We start from the raw sequence: 13281 nt of genomic DNA on the forward strand, positions 1-13281 counted from the left end.
AAACAAAACAAACCCCACAAAAACAACAAAAAAAAGAAGCAAATTGTTGGGTGTAGTGGTGCACATCTATAGTCTTAGCTTGGGAGACCGAGGCCAGAGAATTGCTTGAGCCCAGGGACTTGAGGCTAGCCTAAGCAACAGAGTGAAATCCTGTCCTAAGAAGAGGGGGGAAAAATAAATAAAAAAGCAGCAGCACCTGAAAAATAGAGAAGCGATAAAAGCTTAATTTGCCATATTTCTAAGTGGGAAGATAAAGATTCATCCCCCAAAGAAAAGCTCTTGCTATCCAAAAGAGCTTCAAAGGCCTACTGGACTATCTTCCTGTTTTTCATATTTACATCAATCTTCTCGTCTCTAATAAGATTGTGATGCCCTTGAAAAGATAATCCTCTTTCTTTCCTGCAGCTCTTCTCCGTGTTCGTGTCCGTAATTTCTAGATATTCTGAGGTATCCGGGGACTTCTGAAAGGATACGAAGCATGGGCCTGAGTCGGTAGTCAGGGATGTTATTCAGGTTGACGAAGGCTGAGCCGAGGAGCTGGGTTGCAAGGGCCTCCACGGTGTAGAAGTCTTGTTGCATGGAAGGGCCCGCCTTCCCTAGGATGTGGAAGCTGTAAGGCAAAACCATTGGCAACGACACTCAAGTCTATCCCTGCCAGCCCTCCCTGCTGCAGCGACTCCATTTCTAGTACACTAAGATTTTCAGCGACTGTATTTACTCCATAAGGAATATTTATCTTTGAAGAAATGGACTGGCTCTCTTATAAAAATGCCTCCCCTGGCACACCCTGCACTGAAACAACTTGGCAGCACATGCAGCAAACATTAAAAGACAGATACTGGCAGCCAGAATCAACACGATCCTTCGCTACTGGGTAATGAAGACTTACCATGAAGAACTCACTGGCTTGACTGACAAGCACCCTGCGTTAACTGAGGTCCAAGCCTCGGGTGCGGTGTGCAAGCGAGCCAAGTCCTACCCCATCCCCAAACAGGACCCAGAGACGAACTCCCTCGTCAGCTGCTTCCCACTGCCCCATGTACTGGAATAAGGCCGTAGCGTTGAGGGATCGGAGCCAAGGCAGCCGCACTCTGCCTGCCCTTGGCAGTCATTTTTGCACCAGAAATGCAGACGAGTTAGGCGCAAACATGAAGCCGTGGCTAAGACTGTGATGCTGGTACGAAGCATGCAGGAAAGCAGGCTGTTTCCCTTCAAATCCTTGCCTCACTTTCACCTTACATTAGAATTCCAGATCAAAAGTCTAAGGGACGGCCATGCCTAACAGTATCTTCTTAGGAAGAGAACACGGCGACTGTGTTAGCTCCTTACCAGTTCTCATAGAGGGTGCTGAAGAAACGCTGCATTCTTTCCAAGACTGATTTGTAGACAGGATAGTCATTGAGCTCCAAGAGAGGCTGAGGTAACCCTAGAGACAGACAGACCAGGAACACACTGCTCCACTGCCAGGAGCCGCGAGACACCCTCCGCAGGCAGACGCGGTTTGGGTGTGCGCATGTTCCTGTGCATCTTGAAAGCAGCTGGCCACATCTTTTACCAGCTGCAGGTGCTAAAACTGTTCTAAGGTGGTAGTAACACTCCTGGTAGGGACAGTTAGACGCTATTTAAGGACCCAGGACATTAGGTTAGACCCGGGCTTTCCTACCTAGGATCCATACCAAAACAGAGACTGTGCAAAAGAATGTCTCCATGAAGAACTGGGAGAGATGCCTGCCCACCTCAAGTAGTCGGACCTCTTTATGAAACAAAATCTTATGCAAAACCCCCAAATTATAGCAGATCAAAATGAAATCCACTTATTTCAAAGTAACTGCCTTAGAAGATCTATTAAGCCGGGCGTGGTGGCGCACGCTTGCAATCCCTGCGCTTGGGAGGCGGAAATAGGAGGATTGCGCTGGTTTGAAGCCAGCCTCACTGGCTTAAGAGACCCTGTTTCCAAATAAAAATATAAAATGGGTCTGGGAGTGTAGCCCGGAGGTAGAAGGGTTTCCAGGAACCTCAGTACCACAAAAAAAAAAAAAAAAAAAAAAGAAAACAGTTTTCTATTTTAATAGTCAGAACCCTTTGTCCTAGCATATCTGGTTGGACATATTTTTACATGAACTTGAATAATGAAAGAGTGTGTGTGTGTGTGTGTGTGTGTTAAAAAAAAACATTTTTCTACATTTTAACAGTCCATTTTAACTGGTGTCTGCAACACAGACCTCAAGTGTACTGATGCCCAAGGACAGGATCTAGGAGCATCTAGGCTGAGATAAACAGAAATGAGCTTTGGAAAGGCAAAGCAACTTTCTTCCTTTGGCAACTTTACACATGAGGAATACTCGCTGGATCATTTGACCAAAGTTAGACCCATGAAGAGGTGATGGCTGAGAACTAACAGACACTGTGGGGACTGTAAAGGTGGCCCAGCCTGAAACTCCAGAGATAGGCGCAAAGTGTGGACAATTCTGATGCCCCAGCTCTAACTTCTAAATGTGTCCTTGGCCCTGGCCTTTTGGCTGTGTCCTCCCTCTCTCCCTCCTGGGCATACCACGCTCTTTCCTGCCCAGCTGGGGACCTCACACCTGCATTCTAGCAGTCCCTTATCTCCTCTTCCCTTCTGTCATTCTTCATGTCTCCATTGGGAGGCAAATTCTGAATCCTATCCAAGACTAGGTTAGGTCTCCCAATACTCAGAATCCTGTACTTTCCTTCACGGCAAATATCACAATTATGACAGTATATCTACTTTCATACTTAGTTGTTGGTGGGAAAAATGAGTTAAAGGAATATTCTTTTTTATTTTTTCTTCTTCAGTACTGGAGATGGAACCCAGGGGCTTTATACTTCCGAGCTACACAGCCAGCCTGATTTTTTATTCTTTATTTTGAAACAGGGTCTCACTGAGTTGCAAAGGGCCTCACTCAGTAGCTGAGGCTGTCCGGGAACTGCGATCCTCCTGTCTCAGCCTCCCAAATGCTGGGATGACAAGCGTGCGCCACCACGCCCAGCTAATGGAATATTCTAATCAAGATAACACATGAGAAACATGATTTATAATCTACTACTGAAAATTTTTTTGTGGTATGTATACAAAAGAGAGGAAGGTGTGCTAACATTTTTCAAGGTTAAAAATAATGGTTTATTTAAAATATAATAGCTTGCCAGGCTGTAATCTCTGTACTTGGGAGGCTAAGACTGGAAGATCACAGGTTCAAGGACAGCCTCAGCAAATAGTGAGGCTCTTATCAACCTAGTGAGATCCTGTTTCCAAATAAAAAGTAAAACTGGGCTGAGGGTGTAGCTCGAAGGTAAAATACCTCTGGGTTCAATCCTACACACACACACACACACACACTCACTCTCTCTCTCTCTCTCCCCCTTTCTCTCTCTCTCTCAGCTTAACCCCACTACCTGCTAGCCATATTGAAAGAGGGGTTTATGGTGTGTGTGTGTGTGTGTGGTGGTTTATCTGTGATGACCTCTTATGTATACTAAGATAATAACACAAAAACACTTGCTCTTGAAAACACTTGCTCTTGTAGGGGCCCCCTGGCCCCAACCCTGGGCAGGTGCGCAGGCACTGGCGGGGCGCCCCTAGGCGACCCCCCTCTCCACCCGGAAGGACCCCATGGTCCGGGCCCCTGGCCCCGACCCTGGGCGGGTGGGCAGGTGCTGACGGGGCACCCCTAGGCAAACCCCTTTCCATCAAGAAGGACCCTGTATAAAAGGAAAAGAAAAAGAAAAAGGAAAATATCGGAGAGGGGTCAAGGAGGTGGCAGATGCCAGGATACTGGAGATGCAGACAAAACTTATCCTAATGAACTGGAATTACTGGAAAAATTCCCCACTAAGGAGAACTGCTGCTTTTCTACATTGTTAAGAATCTTGGACATCACCTTTAAGGAGAGAGACTTTAGCGGAGACCAAGGAGAAAAGCGGTGCTGAAAGCGGTCTCCACGTTGGCGGTGGAGACTTGTATTCAGGAGAAGCAGAAATTGGAGACTACCAACCTTATTTTTTTTTTTTTTTTTTTGAGAAATTACACCAAAGGTTGAATGCTACCGTCGTGCATGCTTAGGAAGACTGGACAACATTCAGAGTGGAAAAAGAGCTTGGGAAAGATTTGAAATGGTGGAGGCAGTGGCAATGGCAGTGGCCAGTACTCAGGGGAGGCAGAGATCTGATGCATTACACCTGGAACCTTTGAAGTAATGACCCCAGAGGCAGAATGCTACCACCACCACGCACCCTCGAGAACGTGGGACAAATAGTTGGGTAAAGAGGGTGCTCGGATTAGAGCCTGCTGAGGGGTGAGGCCAGCGATGGACACAGCATAGCTGGGATCGGAGCCTGCCGTGAGGCAAGGCCGGTGCTGGGGCCTCCGAGGCCGGGATTGGAGCCTGCCGAGGGGTTAGGCCGGTGCCGGGACCAACAGCTGGCATCGGAGCCTTCTATGAGGCAAGGCTGTTATTGAGGCCTCCGAGGCCGGGATCAGAGCCTGCCGAAGGGTTAGGCCGGTGCTGGGGCCAGTGAGGATGGGATCAAAGCCTGCCATGAGGTAAGGCCGGTGCTGGGGCCTCCGAGGCCAGGATCAGAGTCTGCTGAGAGGTTAGGCCGGTGCCGGGGCCACTGGCCGGCACCGGAGCCTTCTGTGTGGCAAGGCCACTATTGAGGCCTCTGAGGCTGGGATCGGAGCCTGCCGAGGGGTTAGGCCGGTACTGGGATGCGAGGCCGGGATTGGAGCCTGCCGTGAGGAAGGCCGGTGCTGGGGCCTCTGAGGCCGGGATAGGAGCCTGCCGAGGGGTTAGGTTGGTGCTGGGGCCAACGGCTGGCATCGGAGCCTTCTGTGAGGCAAGGCTGTTATTGAGGCCTCCGAGGCCGGGATCAAAGCCTGCCGAGGGGTTAGGCCAGTGCTGGGGCCAGCGAGGCTGGGATCAGAGCCTGCCGCGAGGCAAGGCCACTATTGAGGCCTCTGAGGCCGGGATCGGAGCCTGCTGAGGGGTTCGGCCAGTGCTGGGGCCACTAGCCGGCATCGGAGCCTTCCGTGAGGCAAGGCTGCTACTGAGGCCTCCGAGGCCTGGATCAGAGCTGGCCGAGGGGTTAGGCCGATGCCAGGGCCATCGGCTAACATCGGAGCCTGCCGTGAGGAAGGCCGGTGCTGGGGCCTCTGAGGCCGGGATAGGAGCCAGCTGAGGGGTTAGGCCGGTGTCGGGGCCAGTGAGGCCAGAACTGGGGCCTCCCATGAGGCAAGGCCGCTGCTTGAGCCAGCGAGGTCCGGATCAGTCCACCGGGTAGCCAGGCCACAACTGGGGCCATCAAGAGTGGAATCGGTATTTGCAACACGGCATGCACAGAGAAATATCGCAGAAAATTAAAACCAGATGCTTCCCCTAGTCAGCAATAACTAGGAGGAAAGGGGCAACAGGAAGTGGTCGAGCTATAGAAAGGGCCCTATAGTGAAGCAATTAAGGTGACCAATCAGAGGGTATGGAATAGGGGAGGATGGAGCCTCTTTAAAAAGCAGGAGGTACATAAACATATGTATCAAAGTTAATCACCAAACAAGCATGGGATCAGGGAGGGGGAGGGAATGGGATGGGGACTGGATGAGGGCTAATTGGATGATGTGTGCTTATATATCCTCTCAAGTCTTATATTCCAATGTGATGTATGATTACAATGCACCAATAAAAATAAATTAAAAAGAAAAAAAAAAGAAAAAGAAAACACTTGCTCTTGTAGAGCCTGTAGGAACTCCACAAATGTACTTCTGAACAAATAGGTGGTCAAGGACGTGCTGGACAAGAAGGATGAGGCACAAGGCTACTGAAGAAGCCCATGAGAGACAAGGGGAACTCGGGGGAGAAGGGTTAGATTTCTTACCTAAGATAATAGACTTTTCCGCTTCAAGCATATCCAAAGCCTTAGTGAAAGGCTCCGCCATTTTGGCTAGCATTTCTGGTGCATACAAACTATTGTGGGTTCTGAAAGAAAAAAGGGTGTTATGTGAACATTTCCTAGTCTGCTGCTGAAGGAAAGATGGAGTTTCGCCTTGTCATTCAGCAATTCCACACTTCAACATAGACACAATATTCCCACCAACACTTCCATGGTAGGGCAATAAAGAAGGCATAAACATACTGAGTGTTTCCTAAAGAGCAGCACAGACTTAAGTTATTAACGTAGACATAGAGTATACAACACTGAGGACAAGTGAGCACAAGAACCAAACCCTGAGATAGCAGGCCAATAAGGGGGACACAACTGGAAAGCCAAATTCTTTTAAACCTGAACTAAGTCAGGTGCACACCTATGATACCAATCCTGGGAGGTTGAGATAGGAGGATTGCAGGTTTGAGGCCAGCCCCAGGAACTCTGTGAGAACCTGTTTCAAATGATAAATAATATAGGACTAGGGTTGTAGCTCAGAGGCAAAATGCTCTGGGTTCAATGCTCAGTACCACACATACACAAAAGCCAACCCTGAGATTGTGCTCTGGCAGGACGTTTTTGAGTACTAGTGATATCAGGTGAATGTATAGATTTCATAAGCAGGACACTGAGCAGGTCCTCACCCAAACCCTAACTTTTCAATATTCTGCCTCCGTCTAATGTGAACCTGGTGGCAGTTTTTCAGCCTTCCGGCTGGCTTCGAACCTGCGTGATCCTCCTGTCTCTGCCTCCCAAGCGCAGGGATTACAAGCGTGTGCCACCATACCCGGCTATAAGACTGATTATAATGGAGCTGAAATATTAGTATCACGACCTAGGGATATAGTTGCTATGACACTGCAATATGTTTGTTCATGTGCTTGTAGTAATACTGACATAAACAAACCAAATAAACTGCCAGAATTATAAAATACAAGCATCCTTAGGTCATGATGGTGCATACCTGTAATTCCAGTATTTGGGAGGCCGAGACAGGCAGATTGTAGGTTTGAAGCCAGCCTCAGCAACTTAGTGAGACAGTGTTAATAGAATAAAAATATATGCCGGGCGTGGTGACACACGCTTGTAATCCCCGTGCTTGGGAGGCTGAGACAGGAGGATCACATGGGTTCGAAGCCAGCCTTAGCTACTTAAGTGAGGCTCTCAGCAACTTAGTAAGACCCTGTTTCCAAATAAAATATAAAAAAGGTCTGGGAGTATAGCCCGGAGATAGAAAGCCTCTGGGTTCCACCCCCAGTACCACCAAAAAAAAAAAATAAATAAAATAAATAAAATAAAAATAAATAAGTAAAATAAAAATAGAGCCGGTTGTGGTGGCACTCCCTTGTCCCAGCATTTGGGAGGCTGAGACTAGAAGATCGCGGTTCACAGATAGCCTCAGCTACTTAGTGAGGCCCTCTGCAACTTAGTGAGACCCTGTTTCAAAAACAGAGAATAAAGCCTGGCGTTGTGGTGCATGCTTGTAATCCCCGCGCTTGGGAGGCGGAGACAGGAGGATCGCACAGGTTCAAAGCCAGCCTTGCTGGCTTAAGAGACTCTGTTTCCAAATAAAAATATAAAATAGGTCTGAGAGTGTAGCCCAGAGGTAGAAGGGTTTCCAGGAACCCCAGTACAACCAAAAAATAAACAAATAAATAAAATAGACAAATAAGGGCCGGGTGTAGTTTACAGATGTAGAATGCTATGTTCAGTGCCCAGATCCACTCTCTAAAAAAGTATAGCATGTACAAAGTCTAGTACATAGCACTTGCTGATGATAAAGGACTATCTTAGTAGTTTATATACTAAACACCTTTACCATTAGAGTATATTCCTTCTACTTAAAGTCAACTCTAATAGCTGAAGGGAGGGCCTTCAGAAAGGATTCCAGAAGAGGCCTACCATCACATGACTATTCCATGAGTATTACTGCCCCTAAATACCTTCTAGTGGACGAGATATGAAGGTGAAAGTTAGCGATGTCAAAGAGACTCACCTAATGGATATGTTTAGGTTTTTGGGTTTTTTTTTTTTATGGTATTGGGGATTGAACCCAAAGGCATTATACCTCCAAGCTACACCCCCAGCCCTATTTTTTTATTCTTTATTTTGAAACAGGGTCTCAAAGAGTTGCAAAGGCCCTCACTAAGTAGCTGAGGCTGTCCACAAACTGCCATCCTCCAGTCTCAGCTTCCCAAATGCTGGGATGACAAGCGCGTGCCACCACACCTGGCTGCCAGCCTCAGCTACTTAATGGTGCCCTCTCCAACTTAATGAGATCCTGTTTCAAAATAAAAAATAGGCCTGGGGCTATAGCTTGGAGGTAGAATGCCCTTGCATTCAATCCCTAGTACCAGAAAAAACAAAACAACAACAAAAAACCAACCAAATACTGCCCCCATCAATGTGGAATGGGCAAGAGATAGTATATCACCATGGAATATCATATTAGCAACAAGAATGAAAATACTGAAACTACATGTAATAACATAAACAGATCTTGCAAATATAACACTGAGCAAAATAAGCCACTGAGGCTGGGCGTGGCACACCCTGTATAACCCAGCACCTGGGAGCTGAGACAGGTGGGTCCCCTGTTAGAGAGCATCCCTAGCAACTTAATAAGACTCTTAGCAACTCAGGGAGATTCTGTTGAAACAAAAATAAAGCTGGCTGTGGTGATGCATTCCTGTAAAACCAAGTACTGGGGAGGCTGAGAGAGGACCACTACAGGTTTGTGGCCAGCTTCAGCAACTAAGTAAGATCTTTCTTAAAGAAAGAAAGAAAGAAAAAAAAAAAAAAAAAAGAAGAGATGGGGTTATAGTTCGAGGCAGAATGCCACTGGGGTCAATTACCACTACTGCTACCCTCCCCCCCCCGACCAAATATACTGTTCCCAGTGAATAATAATAAACTGGGCAAAGTTTAGACTAAATAAAACTTAGAAGCTAAAGTATAAATAAAGTATAAAGAAATGGGAAAAGAACATGGAGGCAGCTCAAAATGAAAAGCCATTTTGCCATTAGGCCCCACAGGCTTACGTGGAATGCAAGGTTTATACAATCAAGAATCAGATCCCCGTTTCTCTAAGTACGGTGATGGACAAGGATGCTTTACCACTGAGCTACATCCCCAGTCCTTTTTTAATTTTGAGACAGGGTCTTGCCAAGTTGCCCAGACCAGCCTCAAATTTAGATAGTCCTGCTGTAGCCTCCAAGTTGCTGACATTACAGGTTTTATTTTCAGTAAGAGGAGACCCCTCTACAAAGAATCAAGAAATAATTCCTCATAATCACTACCATGATAAGACATATTTATCTACTTAGTTTTTGGTGGTACTAGGGACTGAACTCAGGAGTATTATACCTCTCCGTTTTTGTTTGAAACAGGACCTCACAGGTTGCGCTCTCTGTACTTACTGAGGCTGTCCTATACTGCAATACTCCCATCTCAGCCTCGCAAGTATTAGGTTCTGGAGGCTAAAAAAGACAAAAAGCAAGAGACAGATTCCATATTGTACCTCACCTTACAAGGGCAAGCAAATTGTCAAGGAGTTTCAGAATCTGCTCCGTGCAGGGATTGCGGAAGATTGGATTTCCACTGGATGAGTAACCTACTACAAATCCCCCAGCTTTGGCCTCCTCTAGGTCCGCAGGCCAGCTCGTTCGTTTCACAACACCCAGAATGCTATACACACAGAAGCTCATCTGCAGAGGAGAGGTCGACATAAACAGGCAGTTAAGACACATTCGGAGCTACGGCAGGGTCTGAGACGGAGGCCAGAGGGAGGGAGCGTGGCACCTCTGCTCCTCCCATCTCCACAGATGCCTGTCCCCTTCTTCAAGGTCAAGTCCAAGGGGGGTCCTCTCACTGGAAGTTCTTGAGGGCACACTGGAGGCTCCGCTCTCATTAGGACATCTTCCAGGGCTCAGTAACTGCTCCACAGAACCTGGAGTGCCTTAGACGTGCTCCACAAGTGGGCTTAAGCTGCCATGGCTGCACACTTTGCGCCTTCCAGCTCGGCAGCTTTTGCCCTATTCCCCCTTCGTGGCACCTTCAACCACTCGTCAGGCTAATTACCATGACTTTAGCCGTAAGGGAGTCAGAACGTTGCTTATTTGAACAGCAAAGAGTGGAGAGATCTCAGGTTTACAAGCGAGGCCATAACTTAGAACGTTGCATGCCACAGAGCAACGGCAGGGGATTCACCCTGTGGACCAAGTTCTGACCTACTTCCTCATTACACCCCTAGTCTTCAGAAATACTTAGAGATTCTTAGTGCCCAAATAATGACTGCACAGAAAAGACCATCCACTGTGCTGTGGGAACTAACTCAAGAATTCAAGAATAAAGAAGAAAATAAAAAAGAAGCTTAGGGAAGTGGAGACCCCTGGATTCCTCACCAGTATAGACAAAACAAATCTATGAGAAATTTGAAAATGGCAACATCCTATTCCTCCCCACGGTCAATGCAAATTCCCACTCCCAGGAAAGCCTTACTCGTGCACGGTTCAAGCCACAGGGATCCTCCAGGGCTGGGTCACAGCTTTTCAGGTCTGCGCCCACATAGGCAATAAACGCATCCACATCTGACAGCACTCTGAAGGGCGGAGGGGAGAGAGGTCACGTGACCATTCCAGCTGGGGCAAGTCCTCCCACGAGGGGAGGCTCGGGGTCAAGTGCAGTGAGCGCGGGTCTCCAAGGCTGCCCTCTACCTGTGCATCTCTTCCGAGAGCCAGATGCCGGCCACTGGTGCCATCAGCTCCTCGAGGAACAACTTCTGGCGCTCGTAGTTCTTGAACTGGTTGCTAATCAGAACCAGGGCTTCCATGAGGGCACACTTCTCCATTTGTGTCAGGAGCAGCTCATTGGAGAGGAGTTGCTTCACATGGTTATAAAGCGTGTCAAAATTAGGCTGCAGATCCAAGACAAAAAGCCAGCGGTGAAGACCTGACTTTCAGGGAGAGGTGAGTCAAAGAACGAACGAACCAAGACAGTCTCAGGAAGGGCAGGCCCACGGGCAGTCACTTAGGAATTCTGGTGTAATGTTCTTCCTTTGCCTGAATAACCAGGCAAGTTGGGCGAAGACAGGTCTTCTCTGAGGTATCCGGGTACCTTCACTTATCTCATACAGCAACAATGAAACGATCCTTTTTCTACATCCACTGTATTTTTTACAAGCAAAGACTAGTTTGTCATCTTTTTTTTTTTCCTTCTGGTATGGGATGGAACCCAGGGGCTTTCCACCTCCGGGTTACACTCCCAGCCCTATTTTATATTTTATTTGGAAACAGGGTTTCACTAAGTTGCTGAGAGCCTCACTAAGTAGCTGAGGCTGGCTTCGAACCTATGCAATCCTCCTGTCTTAGCCTCCCAAGTACTGGAATTACAAGCGTGCGCCACCATGCTCAGCTTTAGTCTGTCATCTATAAGGACACAATTGCTGTGCATTCAGAGAAAAAAAATTGCTGGGTGCAGTGAGAGGCTGAGACAGGAGGATCGCGCAGGTTCAAAGCCAGCCTCAGCTACTTAGTGAGGCTCTCAGCAACTTAGTGAGACCCTACTTCTAAATAAAATATAAAATAGGTGTAGGAATGCAGCTGAGGTAGAAAGCCTCTGGGTTTCATCCCCAGCAACACCCCCCCCACACACACACACACAAAAGAAAAGAAAAAAAAGAGTGAGAGAGAGAAAAAACTTCTAATTTGTTATCTGGAGTAATGCTAAATTCCTTACAGAAACCTTTCAGAAAGAAGTGAGAGCAACTGGATGCTCTCAAGGTCAGGCATACTATCTGGCAGCAGATAGTGCACCGCAGAGAGTTTACGCTGGATTTGCACAGAAATCCTAACAACCTCGAGAGGCCGTGGGGCCAGTGCTTACCAGCACGAGCTCGGGGTAGTCACGGCACATCTTGATGATGGAGGAGCAGGCGTGCCTCCTCACGTTCCTCACTGCCCGCGTTCTGGGAGCCTGGAGAGAGAGAGCTCGACAAACTCAGCCGGAAACACAGGAGGTACAGATGAAAGTCACAACCAATTGTCACGACCGGAACAGTATAATGGAGTGACATTTAGAATCACGGGGAGCCCATCTGTTCACATTTGTCTAGAATGTTTCTAGGGAGCCGGGTGTGGGGCGCATGCTTGTAATCCTAGCATTTGGGAGGCTGAGACAGGAGGGTCATGGTTTGCGGACAGCCTCAGCTACTACTTAGTGAGGCCATTTGCAACTTAGTGAGAACCTGTTTCAAAATAAAGAATAAAAACTTGGGCTGGGAAGGCCGGGTGTATTGGCGCACGCTTATAATCCCAGCATTGGGAGGCAGAGACCGGAGGACTGCAGTTTACGACATCCTCAGCTATTTAGCGAGGTCCTTCCCAACTCAGTGAGACCCTGTTTCAAAAAATGAAAATACTAGGGCCGGGTGTGGTGGCACACGTTTGTAATCCCTGCGCTTGGGAGGTGGAGATAGGAGGATCGCGCAGATTCAAAGCCAGCCGTGCTGGCATAAGAGACACTGTTTCCAAATAAAAAATATAAAATAGGTCTGGGAGTGTAGCCCGGAGGTAGAAGGGCTTCCAAGAACCCCAGTACCACCCCCCCAAAAAAAATTTAAAAAATGAAATACTAAAAAATAGGACTGGGGGTGTAGCTCAGAGGTACAATGCCCCTGTGTTCCATCCCCGATATTGCCAAAAACAACAATGGCTGGGGGTGTACCTCTGAGGTAGAATGCCCCTGAGTTCCACTCCCAGTACCGCAAAAAATAAATAAATAAATAAATAAATAAATAAATAAGAATCTTTCTAGGAAAAACATCATATGACCACCTATTGCCTTTACCAACCCCTCCCACACACACGAATTAGGTGTTCAGACTTTTGCTTCCAAGAAGCTAGAAGCTGGTCTAATTAATGGCCTTACCTTGCTTTCTTCAACAGTTTCAAAAGTGACTGATGAAAAGAGCTAAGGGAAGGAGGGAAAAAGGTTACTCAAGTTTTTAAATGGTAGTTCTCAAGAAATTCCCAACAAAATCCCAGAAGGCTATTTTCAGTAACAAACTGGTAACAAAAAGCGCTCTGTTGGGTTATGAGGTTTCAGATGTCCATTTTCTCAGATACCTTGGTAACAGGCTTGAGAGTCACAATTTTCCCACCAGACGTTTTACAAAAGTCAAGGGTCCCTTAACAGCCCAGATGTGGTGGCGCACCTCTCTTCTCTACTTGTTATCAGTAGGTTCTATCTTCCTTGAGTCCATTTTGTAACTTCCCATTTCTTCCTTAACCTGATGCAGTACGGCTGCTTTTCCTTGGCCATGAGACTTGGAAGAAGATCTCATGAAGA

At 47.3% G+C, this 13281-nt stretch overlaps 1 protein-coding gene across 1 annotated transcript in view; it reads right to left on the bottom strand.

Annotated features, from left to right (window-relative positions):
- Window positions 1-13281, bottom strand: part of XPO5 (exportin 5) — a gene marked incomplete at both ends in the record, with an annotated part of 45202 nt that overhangs the window by 6251 nt on the left and 25670 nt on the right. The window contains 8 exons of the mRNA XM_080700354.1: window positions 474-610; window positions 1330-1426; window positions 5887-5987; window positions 9460-9641; window positions 10435-10534; window positions 10650-10849; window positions 11818-11907; window positions 12862-12903. Of these exons, the coding sequence (XP_080556480.1) occupies window positions 474-610; window positions 1330-1426; window positions 5887-5987; window positions 9460-9641; window positions 10435-10534; window positions 10650-10849; window positions 11818-11907; window positions 12862-12903 (949 nt within the window). The remainder of the gene's footprint in view (window positions 1-473; window positions 611-1329; window positions 1427-5886; window positions 5988-9459; window positions 9642-10434; window positions 10535-10649; window positions 10850-11817; window positions 11908-12861; window positions 12904-13281) is intronic.

The sequence above is a fragment of the Muscardinus avellanarius genome (assembly GCF_963383645.1).
Source record: "Muscardinus avellanarius genome assembly, chromosome: 8".
Lineage (NCBI taxonomy): Eukaryota > Metazoa > Chordata > Mammalia > Rodentia > Gliridae > Muscardinus > Muscardinus avellanarius.